Source organism: Urocitellus parryii, chromosome 1 (genome assembly GCF_045843805.1).
Source record: "Urocitellus parryii isolate mUroPar1 chromosome 1, mUroPar1.hap1, whole genome shotgun sequence".
Lineage (NCBI taxonomy): Eukaryota > Metazoa > Chordata > Mammalia > Rodentia > Sciuridae > Urocitellus > Urocitellus parryii.
Genome location: NC_135531.1, coordinates 64,771,922 through 64,799,590, shown reverse-complemented (window position 1 = coordinate 64,799,590; position 27,669 = coordinate 64,771,922). Strand labels below are relative to the sequence as shown.

At 35.8% G+C, this 27,669-nt stretch overlaps 2 protein-coding genes across 5 annotated transcripts in view; one reads left to right on the top strand and one right to left on the bottom strand.

Moving 5' to 3' along the window:
* The window catches only part of Acot12 (acyl-CoA thioesterase 12), a 45,534-nt gene extending 43,832 nt beyond the window's left edge, over nt 1-1,702 (top strand). The window contains exon 15 of the mRNA XM_026394551.2: nt 51-1,702. Within this exon, the coding sequence (XP_026250336.2) occupies nt 51-200 (150 nt within the window). The 3' untranslated portion in view covers nt 201-1,702. The remainder of the gene's footprint in view (nt 1-50) is intronic.
* An 8,130-nt stretch (nt 1,703-9,832) lies between these two features.
* Nucleotides 9,833-23,275, bottom strand: Zcchc9 (zinc finger CCHC-type containing 9). 4 transcript variants are annotated; one of them, XM_077800469.1, is made up of 7 exons: nt 21,322-23,275; nt 20,440-20,812; nt 18,661-19,070; nt 16,049-16,199; nt 15,372-15,464; nt 13,513-13,581; nt 9,833-12,314 (listed from the first exon to the last, which is right to left on the bottom strand). In XM_077800469.1, exons 3-7 carry the CDS (start codon nt 19,042-19,044, stop codon nt 12,196-12,198), a joined length of 816 nt encoding a protein of 271 aa, XP_077656595.1. In that variant the 5' UTR covers nt 19,045-19,070; nt 20,440-20,812; nt 21,322-23,275; the 3' UTR covers nt 9,833-12,195. The 4 variants fall into 4 exon arrangements, with proteins under 4 accessions (XP_077656595.1, XP_077656598.1, XP_077656600.1 ...); XM_077800472.1 differs by having other exon boundaries at nt 20,440-20,708; XM_077800474.1 differs by having other exon boundaries at nt 20,440-20,606.
* Between the last annotated feature and the right edge of the window lie 4,394 nt (nt 23,276-27,669).

Here is a 27,669-nt window from a genome sequence, read left to right as displayed (position 1 = left end):
GCTCCAAGCCAATAAAAAACTTAAAATATTGTGTTTTCTTTTTGAAACAGGTGTCTTACCTTAACCAGATGTCAGCTAGCATCCTTCCATACTTCGCTGGAAATCTTGGTGGCTGGTCAAAATCCATTGAAGAAGCAGCAGCCTCTTGTATTAAATTCATAGAGAATGCTACTGATGATGGACCTATCAGTGGACTTTAAGTGGTCAACTTTCAGTTACTTGCAGTTTAATTTCCTACTCTTAATTCCAAGTGCCTTCGTCCTGACACTTGCCAAATTTGGGGGCCACAGAATGATTTAATATGAGCCTAAACAAAATGCAGTTAAGAAGTTAAATACCAAACTGAAATGTATATCAAGTTTAATCCTAGTGATTTGGATTAGCATTGAAAGAGCTTTAAAACTGTTATAGATGATCTGTGGCTCTGCCTCTTCTAGCAGCACAGATACTGGAAGATTGCCTGGATGCAGTGTCACATGTTGTGTAAAATGGTACAAATATAGTTAAAAATCATCAAAAACATGTTTAGGTTACAGAGGCACAATGAGCTTGAAATTTCATAAAACATAAAATGCTGATCTGCTGTAGGTTCATTTAACGTGTGGTGGCATCTCATGTGCAGCAGGTATCTGCAAGTCAGGAGCATCTGACAAGATGTATTACATGTTTTAGAGCTTTAAATTATGAAGGCATTAAAACGTAATGGAATCCAATCAATTTTAGTAATAGGAACTACTTTACTAGTGTCATTTTACATATATTCAAGGTGGCTGGCCAATTTAGTATCTATTGCTATATATACACACACAAAGTACCTGCAAGATGTGATATTGCAGAGAAAGTGAGTATTAACTGAGCTCTTCTTTCATAATCATTACATTAGCACTTTATTAGGGGATAGACTTTGACATTCGTTATTCCACTCTAGGATTTGTCTTAACGCTTAAGACAAAGAAGAATGTGTCAAGTCAGCCTCCTTTAACCGACAACTTTTATAAGTTGTTGAAGGAGTTCTGCATTAGTGTTCGGAGGACTTACCAGGTGGAACTCATCCTGGTGTTGGTTTGCCAAGGCTCCACCCCTACTCCCACCTGTCTACACACACAGTCTGTAGCTGGTCATAAGTAGTTTTACTTACTTTTACACTTAAAGTATTTTTATTTGTCAAGAGATTTTTACATATGTGAAAATTTTGCATATGTGAATTTTGGACTGTGCTGCAATTTTATGAATTAGCACTTATATATAATATGAAGCATAGATATATAGATGAAGAGGATTATTCATTACCTTCAGAAGTAAAAAATTTGAGAATATTTTTATATTAAAAAAGGTAAAAAATAGTAATAAAGGGGTTACATTACATTAAAATTTTGTATGCTGAAATTTTAGACTTCTCCAATTAAGATACTTATAAATGCTGTCTGCCTAGCCTCAACTTTTGAGTTTATATTTTTTAAAAACTTTTTCCTGAACAGAAATATTGTGAGGATGAAGGAGTAAAGTGACTTCAGCCGCTTCACGCTGAGACATAAAGATGGTGCTTACTCTCATTTACGGTAGTCTCACCTTAGCCCTGGGAGATACGTTCTAAGACCCCTGTGGATGCCTGAATCCACTGATAATGCTGAACCCTGTCCTATGTGTGTTCCTGTATATACATACCTGTGATAAAAGGCTTAGTTGACAAATTAGACACAATAAGAGGTTAGAAACAATAACTAATGATCAAATAGAACAATTTAACAATATATTGTAATAAAAGTTAAGTGAATGTGTTTTTCTGTCTCTCAAAATGCTTTATTGTGCTGTCTGTTGTGATGCTGGGAGACCATGCAATGCCTGTGATGAGACAGACTGAGGTGAGATGAGGTGGACATTGTGATGGAGCATTAAGCTACTGTGGACCTTCTTACTTGAAGGTCAATAGGTACTGCAGTTTCATGACAGGGCTATTGATTAAAGGGCAGGTAAGAAAAAACATCATGGATATGCTGGATACAGATTCATGTCCCTGGCAGGACAGAGCAGGATTATGTGAGATTTAATTAGTTTACTCAGAATAGTGCATGACTTAAAGCTCATGAAGTGTATTTCTGGAATTTTCTATATAGTATTTTTAGACAGCATTTGACTGAGGGTAACTGAAACTATGGAAAGCAAAATTGCATCTAGTGTGGGCCGGGGGCTGTGTAACATTGGCATATTCTGTACCTACATGATTTTCTCCAAGGTACTACTGGTCACATATGGTTAGTTACAGTAATATTGGACAGTACAGATAAAGAATATTATAGAGGATCCTTTAATAGTGTTTGTTGGTCCATTTAATTTGCTCCAGTCTTATAGAGAAGACAGGTCCTGCTCTTTTCCATTTTCACCTATCCTCATATCACACAATTCCCTCTAACCTTCCTCAAATATTTCACTTTTATGACTCTGAACAAACACCTAGCTCTTTCTTGGATCATTCGGCATAGCCCAAATTAAAGTGCTCATTTTAAAGATTACTTTTCCTTAGAAACTTTGAAAGGGCATAGTTGGCTAAAAGACAGCAATGCATCAGTTTCTACTTGGGGCACACCAAACATATGAAATCTGTTGTCCAAAATAATGCCACAGTTAGCCACTCCAGTTGTGAAATTCTGTAGCCCTACATTTTCCTGTTTTAATCAGAATAGGTCCTATGACTCTTTCATGTATTCAATAAATATTAGCAAGAAGAATTTGCTTTGTGCTAGACACTTTTTGGCACTACAGGTTCAGCAAGGAACAGGAATATGCTGATCATATTTAAAAAACGAAAACAAAAACAAGTAAGTCATGTGGGATATCAGAAGGTGTGTTTTATGGAAAAATAAAGCCATTAAAGAAGATGAGTACTTGGAGGAATTAGAAGTGGTTGTTGCTATTTTATATAGAGTGGTTGAGAAAGCTTAATTTGAGGATCGTTTGAGCAAAAACCTGAAGACAGAGAGGGAATGAGCCATGAAGAACTCCTAATACAGCATGCATCCTGCCAAAGATCTAGCAGAGACCCAATCTTTGGAGAGCAGTGTTTCTGGTACATTCTAGGAAAAACAGAGAAGCTGGTGAGACTGAAATAGAGTGAACGGTAATGGTAATTAGGGACTGTGGAATTAGAGACCTCACCTCCATTTATTCCCTTTGGTGCCCAGAATTCAAGCAAAAGTGATTGCTCCAAAGAAAGCTGGTTCATCAAACATCTGTCCCCTGGAGAATAAGGACAGAAGAAGCAGAGAAATGGAGTTACGCTTATTTTTTCCTTAGGTGTGCCAAAGCACCTTTAAGCAACACTCAGGATGTCGTGCCCTTTTTTTATGGTAAGGGTTTCCACATACTTCTAGCAGGACTGAAAGCTTTTTGATTAAGAGAAGAGCTCGTTCCTATTAATTCTTCCTGGTTTTTATGTAACTGAGTTGCTATCTGCATCCACTTTTTCTGTCACTTTTGCTATAGAAAAACATCCAGAAAAAAATGTGCAAAATGATGAATAATTTTAATAAAGACTGAAATAAACCAGAACACTTTATACATACTATCCAATGGTTTTGTTCATATTTCTCATTACGTATTTCAGAAATGACCCCAGAAATTTTTACCAGCATAGTTACAAGGGTAAATTTGAAAACAAATGCTATAAAAGTATGTGTAAAGGAGCAAGTTTTGTGGCTTAGGATAGATTGTGAAAATAAGAACTATTAAGTTTGTTCCTGATTTACTTTTTCCAATTGAAAACAATGTAACTGTTGAGACAGGCAGCTCACCATGGGCCCTGAGTGGTCTTGCACATTCTTGCTTGATATGAAAGGCTGTAAGACTCATCTGTTTCCTGATTCTCAAAAGTAGGTCAAGGTGACCACAGTATGGCTTCAGTGTACTGCCCTCTGGGAGAGGCATGGGGAGGGACTGGGCTGGTTGGCTACTAGCTAGAGTGCTTACTACTTGCTCAAAAAATTCTAAGACCTGAAGCCACACAAACTCACTGTAACTGTAATATTCACCTTGACCCATTTTGACACCCTTATAGGTCTTGCGGAGGAAAAGAAAGTAATAAAATCTTGCTGATACTTATGCTGCTTACTGTGTCATGAGTAATATACTCTTTGGTCTCTGAACAGACAGTCTTGTGTCTTCTGCTCACATCCACTAAACAGGCTAACTTATGAGATTATTTAGAAACTCAGACCCTTCACAATTCTTGACAGCAACCTGTTTCCAGATTCACAAGTCAAAGACATTTTAGATTAAAAATTTCTCATTTTATACCTGCAAGTATGAAGTACCATATAAAAATTACACATCTGCTTCTTTCACTTTCCATTTGGTGACCTTTTCAGAAACATTTGTGAGTAGAGGAGACATGGGTACTTATATCACTTAAAAATTCATCCCCCCCACCACCATGTCCTCTCAATTGAAACTTGTGGGCTGGTAACACTTTACATTTCTTTTTTTATTTTTATTTTTTTGTTAGAGTGGGTACTGGGGATTGAACCCAAGGGACTCACTCACTGAGCCACATTCCCAGCCCTTTTTTGTATTTTATTTAGAGTCAGAGTCTCACTGAGGTCCTTGCCATTGCTGAGGCTGGCTTTGAACTCAAGATCCTCCTGCCTAAGCCTCCCAAGCCACTAGAATTACAGGCATGTGCCACCGCATCTGGCAACACTTTACATTTCTGACCACAAATTTCAAACAGGCATTCAAGGAGTCTGAATGCTACTGTATTTTCCTGCATGTTTCCTATTTTACTCTGCCTCCTCTTCCCTCAATCTTCTAATGTCTGTTTTACTAGAAAATCATAAACTTTAGAAAATGCTTCATTAAGAAGGTTCAAACCATCAGGCAGGATCATCTTATATTGCCACAAATGCACCTTCCACATTTCTGCTTGCTCCCCTTTTAGAATGGATGAAGTATCTCTACTCCTAGCAAAGAACAATTTCTCTGACCTTCTCCAGAGCTTCCCTACTTTGGCTCCCTTTTTTCTCTGCATCAGGAGTTCCTTAACCTACTCGATTCTTTCCATTGCCACTAATATCTCTTAAAATAAAACAAGGCAGCAGTTTGATCCCATTTCCTAAATGCCATGCCATCTCTACCTCACTTATCTATAGATGTGGTCTTCTTATCCTTATTTTGTTCCACCCAATCATACTTCTACCTCTGCTACCGCACAAAGACTATTCTCATCAGGTTCACCTGGGTTCTAATTATTGCCAAATCTATTGAGGCTGTTCTTAATTTATTTAATCTCTGTGCAGCTTTCACTGAAGTTAACTAATTCCTCCTTTCTGTAATTTTTCTCTTCTTGGCTTCTGTGATGTCACATTCTTAGATTTCCCTCCTATTCACTAGCCACATTTAAAAGCTTCAGACTTCCCAATATCAGGTTACACTAGGGCTCTGTTCTTGGCCTGCTTCTCTCTGTCTCCACACTGTGGCAAGACCCTGGGTTTTAAAGAATAATCTGCTTGCTAATAACTCCCATAGAACTGTGATTGGGCAAGGGTGGGGGAGGGAAGGAGAAGGGAGCATGGGGGCAGGAAAGATGGTGAAATGAGATGGACATCATTACCCTAGGAACATGTATGATTGCACACATGGTGAGACACTACATTGTGTACAACCAGAGAAATTAAATGTTGCACTGTAATTGTGTACAATGAATAAAAATGCATCCAGCTGTCATACATATTGAATTAGAATAAATAAATTTTTCAAAAACTCCCCTAGTATATCACCTGTCTTAACCTCTGTTAAACTTTATGCCTATCTATCTATCTATCTATCTAACAACTGGCTTGATATTTCCACTAATAGTCACCTCAAAGTCAACATTTACAAAACAAACCACTTAATGCTGCCACCTTTCCCTCCACAAATTCCCTTTTGTTCAGAAAATTCTATCAGCTCTGTATTAAAAGTTTAATCAGAACCTGATTACTTTGAATCAGCTTTACCACTCTAACCCTAGTTCAAAATAGCATCTTCTCTTCTGGATTATCACCCATCTTCCTGTTTCTGTTTTTGCTTCTCCCTCCACTCTACTCTTAGCCCAGCAGACTGATCATGTCAGACTGATCATCTCTCCTCAAAATCCATGAACAATTTTGTGTATCACAGAGGAAAAGCCAAAGTGTCACTTGTGATCTATAAGGGTCTGCATGGGACAAGAGATTATTCAGTAATACTCTCTCATTGCCATTTCTGCTTCCATGAATGAAGTGCACTTTTCTAACCTCTCAACTCTGATCTTGACCATGTCATTTATCAACAGGATATCAGCAGACAAGATGCAACCAAAGGCTTGAAAAGTGTTTTCGCAAATGGTCTTGTCTTCTTGTATCTCTACCACTATCGTTAACACACACACACACACACACACACACACACACACACACACACCAGGGTTAACCTGATGGAAAAGGAAGAGAGAAAGAGACAGAAAATACACAGACCTATGTAGAATGGAATTGATTCATCTGAGCCCAGGTTAGATCAGACAATCCCAAACCAAACCACAGAGGCAGACAAGCTTAACTGAGATTGCCAGAGCTGTCTAAGTAAACCCAGCTGAGATCCCTAACTCACACTCTAACCTCTTTGCTGGATTTGGACTGTACCAGGCATGCTCTCCCTCAGAATAATTGCAGTTATCTCTTCCCTCGACGCAGGACAGCCAAGGCTTTATCACCTCACCCCTTTCTGATCTTTGCTCAACTATCAACTTCTAAAAGGGACATTTCCTAAGCCCCCTGTTATAATCAAAACCCCTCTCCGTGAGAACCCCCATTCTACCCTCTCTTTCTTGTAAGTACTTACCATTATCTCCCATATACATTTTATCTGCCTTATCTGTCATCCCCCATTAGTGTAAATTCCCTGGGAGCCATGATTTCTCTCTGCTTTGATTACTGCTGTATCTCCAGTGTCAGTACATTGCCTGGTACATACTAGGTATTCAATACATTTTCTTTGAGTGAATAAACTCGCCTTCCCATCTTTGCCATCTCGATGACAAAAGTTTTTATTGTTTGTTTTTGCCATTCAAGAACTTTATTATTAAGTGAAAGTAAAGTAAAAGCAAAGTGAAGCTTAGGCAGAAAGCACCCTCTAAAGAGTGGGCCATCTCCAGGCAGAGAATGACAAAGGAGACAACATTGTCTCCAAATTTATTACTGTTTGATGTTTACCAGGAGAATTGGGGACCACTATCTGTACTCTTGGCCAAATAGGTGTTTACTCCTCGTTTATGTCAGGCGATGGAAGTGTTGACTTTATTTGGTCCTGTCCGAAACTGTCCATGACAGAGTTTTAAAGCTTTTTTTGGGGTGAGGGGATACTGGGAATTGAACTCAGGAGCACTCAATCCCACTGGGATTGTATTTTTTATTTAGAGACAGGGTCTCACTGCGTTGCTTAGTGCCTCACTGTTGCTGAACCTGGCTTTGAACTTGCCATCCTTCTGTCTCAGCTTCCAGAGCAGCTGGGATTACAGGTGTGCGCCACTGAGTCCTGCCAAAGTTTAAAAATTTGAAATCCTTTTTCTGGACAAAAACAATAGGAAGATTTTTATAATACTTTAATTCTGATACTTTCCCAGTTTATACACTATTGTTATCTACAAGTTATACATTATTATCTTTATTTTTCATCAATATTTATTTCAGTATATCTGTGAATATGCCAATATATTTTCTTAACATTCTTTTTTTGCCTCTTAGACCTTACATAGTCTATGACTTCACTTCTACCCAAAGAACAACATTAAGAATTTTATTTAATAAGGAACTATTGATGGTAATCCTATTTTATTTACCTTCCAATGACTTCATTTTTTCTTCATTGTTAAAAAAAAAGTACAGTGCAGATATTATATGTTGTTTTCTGGCTTCCATTATTGTTATAGTGGGACGTCAAATCTTTCTTCTTTTATTATATATATATATATATATATATATATATATATATATATATGTATATATATTAGTTTTAGGTGGACACAATATCTTTATTTCATTTTTATGCCATGCTGAGGATCGAACCCAGTGCCTCATGTGTGCTATGCAAGCGCTCTATCACTCAGCCACAACCCCAGCCCACAAGGAATATATTTTTATCTCTAATGCTTTAAAATCTTTTCTTTATTTCTATAATACCTAGTTACCCATGTCTTCTTATTTTTTTTTAATTTTAAAAAATTTATATATGACAATGGAATGCATTACATTTTTTTTTTTTAGGTGTACATAGACACAACACAATGCCTTTTTTGTATGTGGTGCTGAGGATTGAACCCGGGTCCTGCCAGTGCTAGGCGAGTTCTCTACCGCTGAGCCATAATCCCAGCTCCACATTACAATTCTTATTACACATATAAAGCACAATGTTTCATATCTCTGGTTGTATACATAGTATATTCACACCAATTAGTGTCTTCATACATGTACTTTGGATAATAATGTCCATCACATTCCACCATCATTTCTAATTCCATGCCCCCTCCCTTCCCCTCCAACCCCTCTGCCCTATCTAGAGTTCATCTATTCCTCCCATGCTCCCCCTCCCTACTCCACTATGAGTCAGCCTCCTTATATCAGAGAAAACATGCGGCATTTGGTTTTTGGGATTGGCTAACTTCACTTAGCATTATGTTCTCTAACTCCATCTATTTACCTACAAATGCCATGATTTAATTTTCTTTTTATTGCTAAGTAATATTCCATTGTGTGTATATGCCACATTTTTTTATCCATTCATCTATTGAAGAATATCTATGAAAAAAAAATTCTGCAAAAATTCTGGAAAATTTTTACACATTAAAAAAGTTTTCTCTTTTCTGTTCAGTTAAATTTATAAGACCTTATGTTATCCTATGTTTTTGTTAATAGCTTTATATTGACATCCATGCTACTTCCAGGGCTGAGGCAGGAAATGGCAAGTTCCCACCAAGCCTGGGCAACACAGTGAGATCCTGTCTCAAAATAAAAAACAAAGAAGGACTGAGAATGTTGCTCCATGGTAAAGTCACTGGGTTCAATCCCCAGTACAAAAAAACAGTTCATATTTTTTATGCAATTTTTGTTGCCAGACAGCTCAACTCAAGGTTTTTAGGGTTCAGCAGACATGCTGGCTTATCTTCTAGAGCTCTTGAATTCACTTAGTATTTGACCTCTACAGATTCTGCCCTTCTTTGTAAACTTACTGATATTTTAAAGGAGTCTTTAAAAATTAACTTTATTCTACAGTTTGGGGGTAATTTTCAGGGGCAAGACTGATTTGAGGGCCTTCACTCCTGCCAGAAACAAAATTAACTTCTATTTCTCCTCATCTGTCTTCACTTTCACCACCATAACTTAAGACACTATCATCCCTCACTGAGAGAGATCCAACTTCACTGTGTGCACTCCTGTGCTCCTACAGCTTTCCTCTATCTAGGAACCAGAATGAGATTTTGTACATTTGTCAGGACATGTTCCTTCCTTGCTTAAAACTTCCCCTTATGGGGAAGGGAAGTAGATTCATGGTTGTCTATGGTTGGGGCGGGTGGGGTCTTTGTGGGGTAGAAATGATGAGTGACTGCTAATAGGTGTGAGGTTTCTTTTGGAAGTGAGGAAAATACTCATTGTGGTTATAATTGCAAAGCTCTGTGAATATACTAAAAACCATTGAATAATACACTTTAAATAATCAATTGTATGACAAGTAAATTCTATTTTAATAAAGCTGTTATTTAAAAAAAAAAACAACAATATCTTTCCAGCAGGCAGAGCACTTTCAGACTGATGAAAGACCTCTGAAAGTCTACATGAAAGCAATGGGAACACTAGCAAACACTGTTAAAATACATCTTTTTCAGAACTCTGGAAGCTAACAAAAGGCTTGCAACAATATTTATTTATGAAAGTGGCTGAATCTCAGTAAAAACATGGGTTTTGTGACATTTTAAGTTGCCCTCATTGCAGCCTCACTATCACAGCAGCTGATGAGGAGCGACTGGACAGGGCAAAATGATTTGGAGCCTCCAAGAAAATGAATACTGTGTATCTGGTCTGGCAGCCCCCGAAATAAGCCTTGTCAGGACTTGTCTTTACTTGACTATATTATTAGGGGTGTCAGTGGAGCATCCCAGTAGGAATGCCCAGCAGGCAGGTAAGAAAATGGAACTGAAACCTGGAATATCATAGGACTGCTATAGATTTAGGAGTCCATCATAAAAAAGTGCAAGGTAAGCTTGTAAGAAGAGATGACATTTACAAAGGTCTGAAGGAGTCTTAGGAGATTCAACAAAATATTTTTAAAATACAATCAAATATCCCTTTCTGTTGTTTTCCCAAAGTCCCCATTCCATTCTTCAGCCTCATCTGCTGAATGCCTATGGACATTTGCCTTAGTGACAATCACAATCTCAGTGCCTTAAAGAATACCAGAAACATAGCAGGTACTTGGGAAATATATAACAAATGAACAAATTAAATGTCAGCCTTTCTTTTTGGTACTAAGCAACACCCAACATCTATAGTTCCTTTCAAGAAACAGGATTTCCCTGAATTTCTACCTCTGGTGCATTCCTTTCAGGTTCTGTACTTAAAGTTATATTCATCACCTGCAATTTATTTCTAATGCTCTCACTTTCTCATTTATAGATCATTACAATATAAACAAAGTGATCCAAGGAAGACAAAATGGGCACCATATACTGAATACTGTCCAAAAAGTACACACTCCACTTGCAGCTGGAGTGAAGCCTCCTTGCAGTCTTCAGTTCCCGACAGGATGGTGAAATGTTTGGGTATATTCAGACTGAATGATTAAGGCAGCCTTACTGTCCTTCTCTGCCTGTGTAATTCCTTTTGAATGGCACTCATTTTCTTTGGCTCCAGGATGCAAAGAAGTATTTTGTCATCATGTTTTCTTCTCACATAGAAAATAAAAGCACAGCTCCTATTAAGATTGGAACAGTTGAGTTGTGCAGACATGAAAACAGAGAGAAGTGTTTCTTTTTTTATTTGGTAAATATTTTGCTTTTGAGGCATCAGTAACTAATCACAGCTGTTTCCTTTAGTTACAAATGGATTCAATCAGGTAAAATTTCAAATGAAACACACAAACCACCAGAGTCATTCCATTATACAGTACAATGGTAGCGTCAAGCCTTGTGAAATATATGTATTAAGTATGCATGTATTCATCAAATCAGACAAAGAAGCTAATGGGTCTCTGATTAGTGTTCTAACTCTATTATGGTGATACTTTCATCTCGCCCTGACTCATCTAAAACATGAGAAACAAAATGCTATTAAGTTTGATATACAATCTGTTATGTGTCATCATTGTGGTTAAATTCTGCACACTAAATTTGGGTGAGAATTTTTTTCTTGAAAATCAAAGGCAAAAGAGTTTCTGTTATGCTGAGGTACCCCTCAACTTTAACATTAATAATTTTTTTAAGAAAATATTCTTTTAGCTGTAGATGGACACAATCGCTTTATTTTATTTGTTTATGTGTTGCTGGGATCGAACCCAGAGCCTCATGCATGCTAGGCAAGTGCTCTACCACTGAGCCACAACCCCGGCCCCAACATTAATAATCCTTAACTATGTCAAAACTGAAACAAAAACCAAATCCCTGCTTATCCCCATGCAGGATTCATAAAATATTTTAATTTCAAAGGGATTGTTATATGGATATTAATGAACAATGACTAGTTCAATACAGAATCAGATATTCAGGGAACAATAAGTGCATTTTTATTCAATATTTTAAAAATACAGACTTTACGGCAATTTAAAAATTTCTAGTATACTAATAAATTGATATTTTACACCAAGAAAACAATATGACCAAAAATTCATTCACAAATGCAAAGCAGTATGCTTTTGTTTTATATATATGTATATATTATACATACACATACATAGATATAAAATCAACTATATAACTTAATTTTGTCTAAGTTTTCTCCTTTAAAAACAAGTTCTTTCAGAGAATCCAATTTAATCATCTTGTGCTTTTCTTCAGTGACTTTCTCCAAACAGCGGTAGAAGTACTCATTGATGGACAGAATGAAGTAAACTGTTCTTGGGGTTAAGGAAGCCTAACTTGTAAAGCACGCCCAGTTTGGAAAGTAACAATGTGATAGTAATTAACAACGGTACTGAACGTTATTAAAAATTGACAACTTTAGGTATTTTTGTTTTGGATTTCTTTGGTTTTGGCATATCCAAAATTTCTTCATAGTCTGCACTCATCCCTTTTGCCCAGCGACCAACTGTGACCATTCGATCTGTAAAAGAAAAGTCAGTATATAAGGAAAAGGCTAATCAAATGCATCCACTTAAATTGATATTGGGTTAGCAAAGGAACTAGTTTTGACGTGAATAATCACAAAGAGGGAAGACTTCATCACTCATAGAAAGTGAGCAATTCTGTAATTGATTATAACCCTTGATTTCAGAGTACCACAGGCAATTTCTCATCCCAATTAGGGAAATGCAGCAACTACTTTGCAATGCACAAACTGATGAGAAAGCTCTTTCATTCTTTCCCAGAGTTCATCATTATAGAGTCAATGAATTCCAAGAGTCTGTAAACAGCAAGACTTATGAAGCATTGGTTTTAAATGCACAAGATTCCACCTGTGAAATTATACAACATCTGCTTGTCAGTCTTATCATTTGGGAAGTGGCAATCCTCCCAGGAGGGAGAATTCAAATTCCACTTCATCATTTCAATCTCACTCTAGCCTAAACTACAGTAAAGACTATCTTATTCTAGACAAGACTGTAAACAGGAACTCTTGGGTCTCACATTTAAATGTTAGGGGCAAGAAATAAGAGGCAGATATACTGTACTACTGTGGCTTATTGAAATAAAAAGAAATAAAAAGAAATGTGCTTTTTTTCCTCAAGAAGCACTGCTGGGCTATCCTACTGCCTTGCTTTCTTTAATACAAGATCATCATCATTCTAATCCAGGCAAACTAATGGAATGATGATCCCCACCTCCTCAAATCAGCTATAGGTAGAGCCAACATTTATGGAGTTGTGATGAACAGGCTAGTATTTCATCAGGGAGAAAATAACTAGCCAGCTGCTGTGTCATTAGCACATCTTTAATATTTTGGGCAGTTTTTGCAATCACTCTGAATCATTTAGGTACACACAAAGCAAAGCATGTATGAGTGCATCCCGTCCTAATGTTGAAAAATATTTTCATATTTTGATTTTTCTCTTAGTGAAAGGAGACTTTAGGCTCCATTATAATTAAATTCACCAGTTACCAAATATAAAAATTAAGGAATAAAATGTTTTGTAAACAAGTATCCTCTCAGGCTTATTGGTCAGTTTGTCCTCTGAGAACAGCAATAGGAAAACAAGTCATCTTAGGATCTGTAGAACTCCTATGAGCTACTAATATCAAAAGGCAGCAAAAATAGAGAAGTAATAAAACCCCCCTTATGAAATAGAGGCCCAGGGACTTACCTGAATTCTGACTTTCAGGGCAATCTTTCTTAAAGTGTTCCACAGAACCACAAAGTTTGCAACCACCACCTTTTGAAAGAACAAAGTTATTGAATACTATCCATACTTACACAGGGCTTTCAATATCTCAAAGCAGTTTCATATTTTATTTAATCTTCACATCCTTGTCAGCTGTAAAAGTAGCCGGAGCCAGAAACCTATGTAGGTACAACCATTCCTAGTAATGATTCATTCTCCATTCCTCTTAACTTTCCAGAGTACTGTTTTATCTAACCACTATCTCTTGAATTTGGCCTTCTGGGTACAAGTAGAGAAGAGAAGAGAGAGATGGTGGAAGGGTTTTGTCTAAGAACCATGGCACAGAAACTTGGATCTTAATCATAGTTAGACAATCAAAGGTCTGTGGAGTCTTGGACTTGTAACAAAAGTTGTGTACAGATGCATTTTTCTGAGGAGGATGTCCATAATTTTTATTGGATTCCCAAATGGTCAATGATCCCCCCCGCAAAACAAATAAACAAACAAACAAACAAACAAGAAAACAAAGGTTATGAATCACTACTGTTCTATTCTACAGGTCAGAGAGGATTAAGCAGTTAGGAAAGGGATAAAATTAACTTTTGTTTTAGTACCTTCCATCGACAGGCCTCTTAACCCTAATAAAAATGCCCACCTGTTTATTTTAAGAGACATTTCAAGATTGTGAATTACAACACACACGTTTCTAAATGAATCTTTCACTTAACAGTAAAACACTATTGCTTAGTGTTCAGGCATTACTATAATCATGCTTATAATATTAAGCCACTTAGAAAAAGGATACAAATCTGGCTGAAATTTCAAGTTTATGTTATTTACTCGTCTTGCCTTTCGTTTTTAAGCCTCTTTATCATTTTATATGACACAGTGAAACAGAAGAGGCACTTGAAAATAATACAATTTAATCCTCATAATAGGTAAATGCCATACTTTACTAAATCTAAGATAATACTGATGTATCATTATTTCACATATCCCCCAGAAAAAAAAAGTCAATTATATGAGACCCAACAAAGATAAGATCTATTCTGATTTAGATTTGAGATGGTTAAAAAAAATGTGTGTCTTGGAATCAATAAAATTTGAAATATAGTTTTCTCATCTCCATTTTATAGGTGAGGAAACTGAGATGAAAGAAGTTTAGTAAGTTGATCAAAGTTTTGTAGCTCATGAGTAAGGTTACAATCCACGTCTGACTGACTCCAAAAGCTATGTTTTGGCACTGGATTTCTCCAGTCGGAACTCAGCACAAGACAAAAGAGCTGGCACCCTGATGGTGCCAGCTAAAACATGAACAGTTAACAATCTCCTCCTAATGTTTTAGACATCACAGGCTTTATTGTAGGACCTTAAGTCATTAGCTGAGCTTAAATTAAGTTACATGGTCCCATGCCAGATAAGGAAAAAATTCAAAAATTCAGAAATAAAACTGAGTAGTGTATATCATCCTTTCTACCAAAATGAGATGCTAGGCTGAGATTAAATACATAACATTATTTTAAAAATCTTTTAGTTTTGATATGTAATCCCTCTGCTTCTGTTATGTTTAAAAGTACAAATGTATGACACACTCTCACAAAAAATGTTTGAAAAATACACCTTAGTTTTTTTCTGACTTATTAATATATTAAGACATATTGTACAAAAATTCCAGTACATTAAAAGTACTTGATAAAAAAAATTGTGAAATTCTTGAGATTTTACTATTTATTCAAAAATGCATGCACGAACTAATTAATGGTGTAAATAAATGAAATGACAACTCTGCACGATGATTTGTCATGTTTGATAGTTTGACGTATGAGGGTAATAGTACTCACCATCAGCATAGAGTCCTTTGGGATTATCAGGACATGAACGGGACAGATGCCCCATTTCCCCACAAACAAAACATTTTGCAAAAGGAAATTCACCTGTAAGAATCACCAGTTTGTATTAAGTTGATTCTGTATACAGCAAGTTATATAATTCACATTACTTTAAAATAATTTCTTTCATTGCATGGAAATGGAGGGAGACCCTCATTGTTACACAAAATTACATATAAGAGGTTGTGAGGGGAATGGGAAAATAAACAAGTAGAGAAATGAACTACAGTAGATGGGGTAGAGAGAGAAGATGGGAGGGGAGGGGAGGGGGATAGTAGAGGATAGGAAAGGTAGCAGAATACAACAGTTACTAATATGGCATTATGTAAAAATGTGGATGTGTAACCGATATGATTCTGCAATCCGTATTTGGAGTAAAAATGGGAGTTCTTAACTCACTTGAATCTAATGTATGAAATATGATATGTCAAGAGCTTTGTAATGTTTTGAACAACCAATAAAAAAAAATTAAAAAAAAATAATTTCTTTCTACATAACTTGAAATTTTACAATTTCAAAATATTAAGTGGCATACTTATAACAAATTCTATCAACAACAAAAAACTCAGTTGGCTACTTATTGGTCACTCCCCTATCCCCAAAACCCAAGAAAGTAAAAGAGAACATACCAAGAGCTGGGTCTACTTTAGCTTTGCACTTGGTTATTTCATGCTCTGTGGACCCACATCGATAACATATTCCAGTGCCCATATCTTGATTTTCAAGGGCAGCTGGGCAATCTGCAACTCCATGGCCAGGTTTTCTACAGTGGAAACATACCTAGGAAAACAAAAAGTGAGTTTCCACATTACAAAACTACACTTATTATCAATAACATCTTTTTAAAACATTTCTCATTTTCAAGCTATTTAGCTTTTATAAGAAAAAAAAAAAAACCTCAATACATTATTTGTAGAATAACAAGTGTTTCTCACATTCCTGACTAGAGATGTCATTTCCATCAGAGGGTTTCAATGTTTTTGAAGATTTTCAATCTCCAAATCCATTAATCTCAGAAACAATGTTATATATGGCTTTAAACAGGCAACTGTGTAAATGAATTGAATAAATATGGACTATTCATTTTATTAATAGGAAATGTCTACACCAAAAAATGGAGCTTTTTAATGGCTATAAAATTAGCACTCAAATTAATATTTATACTTTTAGGGTTCACATAATTGAATGAATTTGGATCAAATGTTTCCAATTAAAGCATGATTCATTTCACATAATATGTAGCAAAAATTATATCCTCTTTTTTTGGTACCAGGAACTGAACTCAGGGGCACTTTACTACTGAGCTACTTCCCCGCCCTTTTTATTTTTTATTGTGAGACAGGTTCTCACTAAGTTGCTTTAAGGCCGGCTTTGAACTTGTGATCCTACTGCCTCCTGAATCACTGGGATTATAGGTGTATGCCATTACACCTGGAATCTTTATTGTTTTTGAACTTTTCATAAACCTTAACATTCAGAAATAGAGTTTCATTTTTAGAAGATATGCAACATATATTGTAAAGGGATAATTATAATTATCTGGCTCTTACACAAAACCTAAACAATATATAGATCTTTACATACTACTCAGCAATGTGGTACATATTTTTCTGCCAAAATGAAACAGAACATCAATTATAATCAGAAATGAAAGATATCTGAATTATTTTATTTAAGCTGGAAAAATGTACATGTATTTTTTAGGTAACAAATAGTCATTTAACTTTTTTTTATTCTTTAATAAGCACAGGTTTTCTTTAAAAAAGGCAAATTCAACAAGAAAAATAAAACACATTTTGTACCTCTGTCCTTTTTTTTCCTGTTTAATAACATTGGAGAAGAATGAGTCCCTTTAAAGTCTACAATAACTTTTACACTTAAAATGAACTGATCTAAATGAATAAATGAATAAACTATATTTATTCTACCACTGAAGGAAAAGTTACTGCTAAAAATTGGATCACCACAATGAGAAGTCTTGGTTTAATGTAGATTAGCTTATAGAGATTTGACTGATAAATCTTTGTATTTTAATCAATTTATTAGCCTTTAAGAACTGACACACAGTATAAGGAATTTTAAAAACAACAAGAAAGTGAATTGACAGTAGGTAAAAACAAGCCATATATTATTTATTAAGCACTCCTTTTGTGAAAAACAACATCATTAGTCCTTAATTACAAGCATAAAGCTTCTCTTAAGAAGTATAACAGTAAATGTCTTCAAATGGTCTGCAATCCACCATACGGCCTATGTTGATTAAATTATCTTCAAGTTAGATTAATTTTCTTGGCTTAAAGATATTTTAAAATAACTGACTTTACAAGTGAAACAAAACTTTATCCTAATCCAAATAAAAATGATTATTTTCTATCCAAATTTATCCATAAGGGATACTTTACAAGTATGATCCCTAAATAGTCAATTTTAAATATAATAATACAGTCTGTACTAGTATAAACAGTGCTCTCCATTTCACAATTCTAAGAAAAAAATCAAAGTCTAATAACTGGCAACATGTCCTGATTCTTTTTTAGCATCCTGGTAGAAGATGGGAAATTCACTTAGAGAATGGAAAAAATTATATTAAGTATTTCATTTCCTGTGTTTGACATAGTTTAAAATCTAGGACTAGGCACTGCAGAAATAAACCTGCTGCCCCCAGCATTATTCAGAATGTAGTATGGCTGAAAGAGGGAGCAATTACTAGAAAATCTCAAGGAGTTTTAACTCTGCTGTTACTAACTAGTGTGATTCATGTTAGATCTCTTTTTCTTGTGTCTTGAATTTTTATGGATAAAGATAAAAGAACATCCATCCTTTCCAAGTAATGGGAACTACACACATTTAACCTGTGGTACCTAATCTTCATTTTTTAAAATATCGATTTGAAAAAGGGCTATTGGAAGACAGGGTCAAGAACCTAAGTTTTAAAGTCTGGGATTGAATTTCACATGATATTGGTTAATTGGCTTACAGCAAGTTATTTAACCTGCCTACAATTCAGTGTTTTGTACCCATAAAATGGGGATATTGCCATCATCTTTGTAGTGCTGTGATGATTAAGCAATGTATCGAGTGCCTAGCATATATGTGCTGAAGTACAAGACCTTAAAAAAGATGCTTTATGAATTTAGGACAAAAGTAATTAGACCCTTCTAAGATATGTGTATGTGTGAGTATATGAATGACAATTTCTAACTATATAAAGTAAATAACATGGAAGAAGTGATTATCTCACCATTGCATTTTTCTTAGCTGCTTGTCTTTTTAATCGTCTTCCTTCCCGTCGACTGTCTTTCTTTAAAGCAACTGCAATTTCTTCCCTTACTTCCTGGCTGTCCATTGCTATCATCTCCCCATTGTGAACCATCTGTGAGTTCTGTTTTAGGTATTCCATGAAACCATTCACATCTTCATTTAAGTACTCTTTCTTCTTTTTGTTCTTTTTATGTTTTGCTTGGGGTGCAACATTTTTAAGGGACAGTCTATTGGCTTCAGGTTGTTTACGATTTGGTAGATTTTGGCTTGTTCCCTCCAAGGACCCCTTCTTCATGTCCTCCCATGATGTTGCAGGCAAGGGTCTCTTATTATGTGTGGTAGTAACTCGTGCCCACCTGGTCATGTTGCATCAGAGGTACCTTATCAGTCCTTAAGATAAGCATGTCTGGTTAGTCATCAATTAAAAAAAAAAAGACAACTAATAAGAGATGGTATATCGGTATCAAATATGCTCATATGTTAAACTTTTAATTATTAAAATACTTTTAATTGCATTTAGATATTTACATATATTTAATTTTATACGTTGTGTAGATATGTTACTAATATAAATCTGGTACTTGCCAGGGAAGCCACCACACTGGTTGAAATAAAAAGCATATATACTTGCTTAAAACTGGAAAATAATTTGCTAAGAAATTATTTCATAAATTATAAACCACACAGTAATACAGTGAATGAACAAAGTTATTCCTCCCCAATCCTGGCTGTTTATTTTTCTAACTCCCAGTGCTACTTTCTCATAATCTTCTTGCTTAGTCTTCCAACACAACAGTTGGGCTAGCAGATTAAGAAGAATCCAGAAATCTTGTCCTTTAATGTGATTATCTTTATAACCCTTCTTGGCATAGTTATAAATAAAACTGGTATACAAAAGTGTTTATAGTCACATGGTGATATCGAGTCTTCCACTTTTACTAATTTGAGTATCTGCAGCTTGCAGCCCAGAAGTTTTAAATAATCTTCAATTAGTTCCTTTCAATTATGATTTAAAACATACAATATATTTAATACTAAAAAGTATATCTTGGTATTGTGCCCCCAAATATACTCTAATATTCAGAAACAGAGATTTCATTTTGATGCATACACATTTTAAAGGAGTAATTTCTTCTACAACGAATTATTTGGTTCCAACATAAAACGGAACAATGTTTCGGTTACTTTACATACTAAGTAACAATTTGAAAAAGTTTTTTCTCTGCGGTGAATGAGAACATCAACCACCATCAATGAATGATCAGATCTACTACTAGGTAAGCCCTTTTAGGGCAGCATTCTGTGTGCCAATCAGCGTGAGGGCCTCGGCTCCCTAGTCTCAAACAGGCCACCAACAGGAGCCGAGGGGCCGACCCGGAGAACTGGTGGGCGACGCTACACACCACTTTACACGCGCTCCTGCCGAAGATTCTGCGCCTGGCAAGAGCGGCTGGAGCTGTTCCCCTGAGTACATGTGAAGGAGGCGCTCTGGGTATCAGGGGGTGAAGTGGGAGAGCCCGGCCTGGAGGGGTCCACGGCGGCCAGCGCCCCAACAGCTGAGGCGCCCCGGCAGGCCACACATCTCTGCGGTTCCGCCCCACTGGAAGCAGGGGGCTCTCAGGGATCCAGCAGCCAGTTCCTCCGCCCTCCCGTGTTTCCATATAGGTCTGGCCAAGTCCGGGGAAATCAACAGGAGGTTCCCTACGACATCCAGGGACTCGGGGATCTCATTCCCAGTATGCCACGCGCACTTTCTTACCTCGCGTGAATCCTCCAGAGCAGCCGAGTTAGCAAGCCAGAGAAACCCGGCCCCCCTATGGCAGCTGGGATATAGAGACCGGAATCACGTATGTCTTGATAGAGCGTCACTTCCGGCGAGCCATCTCCCGTCTGTAGGGAGAGGCGGCGTTGTGGGCTTTTCAGATTCTGAACGCGTAAATGAGAATAAGATTGTGGATTTCCTGGTGTTTGAAGGGTGCTGCTCTGGACTCCGATGACCCAGATATGAAGAGTGCACAATCTTCATATCTGTGAATTTACACCTTAGTGGGAAAACACTGGAGTGGGGAAGGAGATGCCCAAAAGTTCCTTGAGAAGGTGTCTTGAACTGGACTTCGAAAAATAACAAACGTCTGGCAAAATTGGGAGTGGGCGGGAGTTATAAACATTTCAGACAGAGGCAAGGTAAAGGTATTGACTCAGTGGGAGTAAGTCACTGTGATAAAAGTTAAAAACAACAACAACAGGCATTTGAGGGCTCTATTTGATGGGGGAGGTACCGTATGGTCCTGTTCAATGCTAGGTGAGCATTCAATTGAAATATTACACCTTGTGGCCAGGGAAGTTTAAGAGGTAAAACCTACTTTCCTCAACAACTCATTATTCCCTCCTGGATACCACCACCAGTTGTACTAGTGATAAATATGGCATCACAGCCACACGGTTCACTCGGACCACTACTCCATCCCCACATCATTCTGCATTTATTTTACTTCTTAAATATTGGTCCACTTCCTCTCTCTCCGCCACTTTTTTTTAAAATTTAAATGTGGTACAGAAGATCTAACCCAGGGCTAGACAAGCGCTCTACCAATGAGCCACAACCCCAGACCACTTTGTTTCTTTTTATCAATACTGTTACCTCCCGTGTTCCAGCTTTCTTCTTGTCTCACCACCAGCAGTGCTTCTGGTCTGGGCATTGGTTCTCCGTCAAATTCACTTTCTCTGCCTTTTTGAAGTGAAACTTTGAAAGTGTAAATCAGATTGCCAAATCAGATACATGCAATGTACTTTAAACCCTTCCATCCTTTTTCATTGTTCTTAGAATGAAGTTCAAACTCCTTAGCTGCCTACTTCACTTGCCTCACCTTGCAGTCTCTTCCTATACTAAACCGATTCCCTGTTGTGTACTCATGGTAGTCTAAACTTCCTGATGGCACTTTTCAAATTTTGAAATTGCATAATGAATTGTGTAATAAGTTGTTTACTGTATCCCCCATTACCTGGTACATAGTTGGTGCTTGGTTTCTTACTGTATTTTTTAACCGAATGTATTTTTTAACTGAATAGTTACTTTGCAACATTAGAGAAAACTAGAAAGTGTCCCAGTTAAGAGGAAAGATTAAAGTCAGTACCACAGGAATAATAGGATTTAGCATAGAAAATTTCGTGAATATTCTAGAAAGTCTTAAAAGACAAAACAGTCCTCTAGCTCTTGAAAATAATGAGCTATACGAGATATATGATAGTGTTTCTCATAACAATGATCTTAACCAGCTGGCTTCAGATTCTAATTACCAACCTTGGAGACTTTCACCTTAGGTTTTATCTTATGTAGGTGCCTGGTACTTGCACATAACATGCACCACTAGAGGGCGCATTCAACTAAAATTTGCCCTTTTAGTATGCTGAATTTTAGACTAGGTGGTTCATTCCTGTAAGTGAAGGAACATCTCAATTTATTTTTGTGGAGTTGCATCAAATAAAGATTGGTAATTGAGTAAGTAGGTCATAGAGTAAATCTTGTGATTCAGGAAAAAATGTTTTTATTACCACTAGAAATAACTTTTACTGAATATTTTATAGGTGTCTGCACCAAGCTTCACGCTTTACTTTCCTTGCCTAATTAATCCACCTGATATCCTGTGACGTAGGCACTATTCTTCATTTTCCAATGAGGAAACAAGTTCAGGGAGCTGAAGTATCTTATTCAAGTTCACATAGTTAGAAAGATGTAGAGACCAGGCTCTGAACCACAACTTGTATGCTCTACTGCCTGCCGCTTTTTTTTTCCTTTTTTTTTTTTTTGGTAGTCTTTTTATTTGTTATTTTTAGATATATGTAACAGTAGAGTGTATTTTGATATGCATACATAGAGTATAACTTATTCTAATTATGATTTCATTCTAGAAGTTGTACATGGTATGGAGTTGCACTGGTGGTATATTCATATATGAACATGGGAAAATTATATCTGATTCATTCTTCTGTCTTTCCTATTCCTGTCCCGCCTCCCTTCCCTTCATTCTCCTTTGTCTAATCCACAGAACTTCTATTCCCCCTCCCCCTTATATTGTGTTAGCATCCACATGTCAGAGAAAACATTTGACCTTTTTTTTTTGTGATTGGTTTCTTTCACTTAGTATGATAGTCTCCAGACCCATCCACTTGCCAGCAAAAGTCATAAAAGTCATTCTTTTTTATGGTACTACCTAGTAATATTGCAGAGGATTGTTTGTCTACTTAAACCCACTTTAAAATTTACTGAATTATCTGTAATCCCAGCAGCTTGGGAGACTGAGGCAGGAGACTCAAAGCCAGCCTCAGTAACTTAGCAAGGCCCTAAGCAACTTAGCAAGATCCTGTCTCAAAATAAAATATAAAAAGTGCTGGGGATGTAGCTCAGTGGTTAAGAACCCCTGGATTCAATCCCTGATACAAAAAAAGAAGAAAAAATTACTGAGTTACCCTTGCCTGTGTGAGATTTTTTAAAAATGTAATTACTTTTATTGTTCAATTTCCCTTTTCATTTATTTTTTTGAAATTATATTCTTGTATTATTTTCATAATATAAGCAAGATAAATATTATGTGAGGAACAAAGGTTTTGATTATGAAAGCTTAGCACTTATTTTAAAATGTAAAGAGTGACATGTATACCAAAAAGATATAAAACATAATGAATTAGTTGTAAAACAAATGTTTGTGCATATATTACCCAGTTTGAGAAATTGACCATTGACAGATATTCTTTTAAAATATATTAATGTAACTTTTTGCATAGGCGATAATTGTATATAATTCAAACAAAAAGTTTTTATGATGATGTAAACTTTCTACAAACCATCTCTTCTAATGATCCCATAAATTCTAGATAAAATGTGAAACAAACTACCTGTGGATTCAGATGAGTAAATTAATATGGATAACTGTGAAAAGAATCCATATATAGAGAATTTATTAGCACATGGCAGAGTGCCCCTTTGTGTGCACATCTAGCAGAGGGGCACTTGCCCTGAGAATGAGCCACAGTCATAAAATTGTACAGCAGGAACAGAACCAGGGAAAGGAGCATCCAACAAACAGTCCTACCTGGAGATGGAGGTGGAGGGAACTTTTGGAGGGAAGAGATCCACAAACTGAATCCTCTACTTGTGTATATAAATCTCATGCAAGTCTCAGGGTAGCCCTCAAAGCACACCTGCATACCACAAACTCAGAGTCTTAAAGAAATGAAATGAACTCAGATTGAAATTGCCACTCACAAAAAGTGAGACAAAGCCTCTAACACAAGTCTAGGCAAGTTGATTGCCTGCTTTATTTTTTTTTTCCTTGAGGAATAAAACAGAACTCAAAGGACATACAAAATAACATCTACAATGTCCAGGATAAAATCTAAAATAACTTGATATGCAAAGAACTAGGAAAAATGTAAAACATTTTTATAAAAATGTAATAACTCTAGGATAAGTCAGATGTTGGAATTAATAAAATCTTCAAAGAATCTATTATGACTATGCTTAAGGAAGTTAATGAGTCCTGTAAATGAATTAAAAACAGGATATCTCAGTATAAAATAGAAAATGTAAGAACCAGCTAGAAATTTTAAAATTGAAATATTATACCTGAAATAAAAATTACTTTGGGGATAATAGAATGGAAGTCACAGAGGAATCAGTCAGCTTGAAGATAGCTTAAGAGCAATTATTCAGTATGATAAATTGAAAAAAAATGAGAGCTTCAAAACTTATAGGATATTATCAAAACTCCTGATCTACCATGAGTCACAAAAGAATGTGGGGAAGAGAATTTATTTAACAAGTCCTCTTTTGATGTATATTTTTGTTATTTCCAATAACTTACTATTATAGATAATTCTGCAATGAAAAATTCACACATCATTTTGCACATATATAAATATATATGTATATTACATATGTATAAATATAAAATCCTTAGAGCTGTAACAGTTTACCCATCCAGAAGTAATGTGTGAGCTCATTAGAATTCCATGCTCCCCCAAAGACTATATTGTCACTTTTGGGTTGTTTTCAAACTGCCATAGGTGAAAGTATTATTATGATTTATCTAAAGTGTCATTTCATTTATTATGGGGGGAGGGGATTGAACATCTTTTTATGTTTAGAAGTCATTTGTATTTCTTTTTCTATACATTAACAGTTCATTTGCCAACTTCCTATTACCCCATAGTTGTATTTCTTATTGATTCCAGGCTTTCTGTATATACTTTTAAACAAGTACTCTGTTTAAATATTAGATTAGGAATAGAAGAAATACAGGAGCCTTTCTAGCACTTAGCACACCATATTATCTGCCTCCCTGGCTAGACTGTAAGCATATGGATTAAAAGAATAAAAAAATGATATGGATCCAAAATTATATGAATCCTTTGTGTCCTATTCTGTCTTACTTACATTAAAGGATGATATGTAGAAGATATTACATTTTATTAAATGAACATAAGAATAGATATAAGAAGGAAAGTAGATGCTTTATATTTGAAAAATGAGTGAATATTAAATTAGAATGTTTCAAAATCAGCTGGCTAACATGGTTTATAGTAACCACAAGTAAAATAAATAAAACATAAAAGTGGGTAACCACTGGAATTCATAATAATTTTCCAAAGTTTTGTGAAGTGACTCTTGTCTTTGGTAGTACTCAACACAGAATTGATTGTTATCTCTTGATGGATTTACCTGTTCAATAGACTTTCTGCCCCTGCAGTATAGTAGGATGCTGCAGATTTCAATAAATTCAAGCCTTAATTTTACAGGTAAGATGAAAAGAGACAAAAATGGTATTAAAGAATGCCCTGGTTGGGGTGGAGGGGATGCTGGGATTGTGACTCAGCAATAAAATGCTCTCCTAGCACATGCAAGGTCTTGGGTTCGATCTTCAGCATCACATAAAAATAAAAATAAATAAATAAGATAAACGTATTGTGTCCAACTATAACTAAATAAATATTTTTTAAAAAGAATATCCTGGGGGCTGGGGCTGTAGCTCAGTGGTAGAGCACTTGCCTAGCATGTGTGAGGCACTGAATTTGATTCTCAGTACCACATATAAATACAGGTTCATTGACAACTAAAAAATTTTTAAAAAAGAATACCCTGGAGCATGAATAAAGGTTTATGCACCAAGTACTTCCATTTTGTATTATTTTAGAACAAAATACAGCTTTAGCTATACTTTGAATTTAATTTTAAAACATCACAATTAATGTTTATTTTCTTCTGTCCAGAAATTATTCAGGGATAATGATATAGTTTGTAGAAAGGGAAGAACTGTAGAAACATTTTAGGAACCAGTAAAGACTGATTTGAATTCTACAAACAGATTGAATAACATTATAATATTAATAATAATTTTCATTGTGATAGGATATAAAGGTTTGGAAAGTATTTTTACTTGGAATTTTCAATTATTTACAAATACTTTTTAACTTTTTAAATACATTTTAAGGTACCATACTGGATACATGTTTAAATTCTTCATCTATAGATAATCAAAAACATTGATTTGATTAGTCATTAATTTTATTTATATGTGGTACTTATTAAGAAGTCTTCCTGTGAGCCAAACACTTGAGTAAATGTTCTCTCTGATCTTTCAAGCTTATGCTTACCTGTTTGGTACAACTTAGGAGGCATGAAGAGTTAGTTGCATTGACTTTTGAGTATTTGTGAAGATGGGTTTATGTAAAGGGATTAAGGATCAGCTCTTATACTCCCAATCTGTTTATGAGTAGACTCCATAAAAAAGAAAACTTGTTATTTCTGAAGTTTGCTCTGTATAAAATAGAATAACTGTATAGTTATAGTTATACACTGCATACCAGTCAGTGACTGACCACATATAAAGTGGTGATCCCATAAAATTATAATGGAACTGAAACATTCCTGTCATCTAGTAATAGTGTAGCATGTGACTCATGTGTTAGTGGTGATGCTGGTGTAAACAAACCACTGTGCTGCCAGTCATATAAAAGTATGGTATGTACAATCATGTGTACAGAATCTTGGTAATAAATGGTTGTATTGGTTTATTTAGGGTACTCATCATTATTTGAAATTGTACTCTTTCTACTTATAAAAGTAGTTTGTTGTAAAGCAGTACATCATTTATACTAGTAGTGGCTTCACACATCTTGTGTTTACTGTATTGCTTGATTGCATCAAGAAGCCACATGTAGGGATTGTGTAAGTGCACTCTATGATGTTTTCACAACAACAGAATCACCCCCATGACACATTTTTCAGAATATAACCTTATAATTATGTAGTTTTGCTATAACTGCTGAAAGCATGACTCCTGGTTGTGAGTAAAAAGTAGACTGGTATTGTAAATACAGGGAATTCTGTCTCTTGCAAAGTTTTTAACCACAAAAAATCAAAACTCTATGTAAAGCTCCTGGGAAGATATTTTCAGAATGTTATCGTCTACCATCTATCTGGGATTTGTAAATAGGCAACCAACCAGAAGCAGACCAAGTAAGATACTGTGTTTAAAGATACTTTAAGATATTTTGTGGAGTGGAGTAGAATTGGGTTTCTTGTTCAACTAGAATACAGAATTTCATTTTCCTGAGACATGTTTTCTATATTGTAAGTCTCATAGTCCTGTACTTAGATAGGGAAGGCCATGTTCTGACAGGTCAGTGAAATCCTTGTTGCCTTGAGAATTGCTAATACTGACATGGGCACTAAGATAGATCTGGCAGTTTATAGTTTGTACATAGAAAGAATAGTATAATGCTCTTGGAGGACAAGGATTATCTTATCTAATTCCTCAGTTCCTCTTGTAATAGCTTGCATAGAAAAGACAGCATTGTTTTAACCAAGTAACATAAAGTCAGGCCTGTATTTTACACACACATGCATATGCACACACACATACATATAAACATACATATGTATGTGTGCATATAATATTTGCAGAGACAAAGGGGAAAAACAGACAAAATA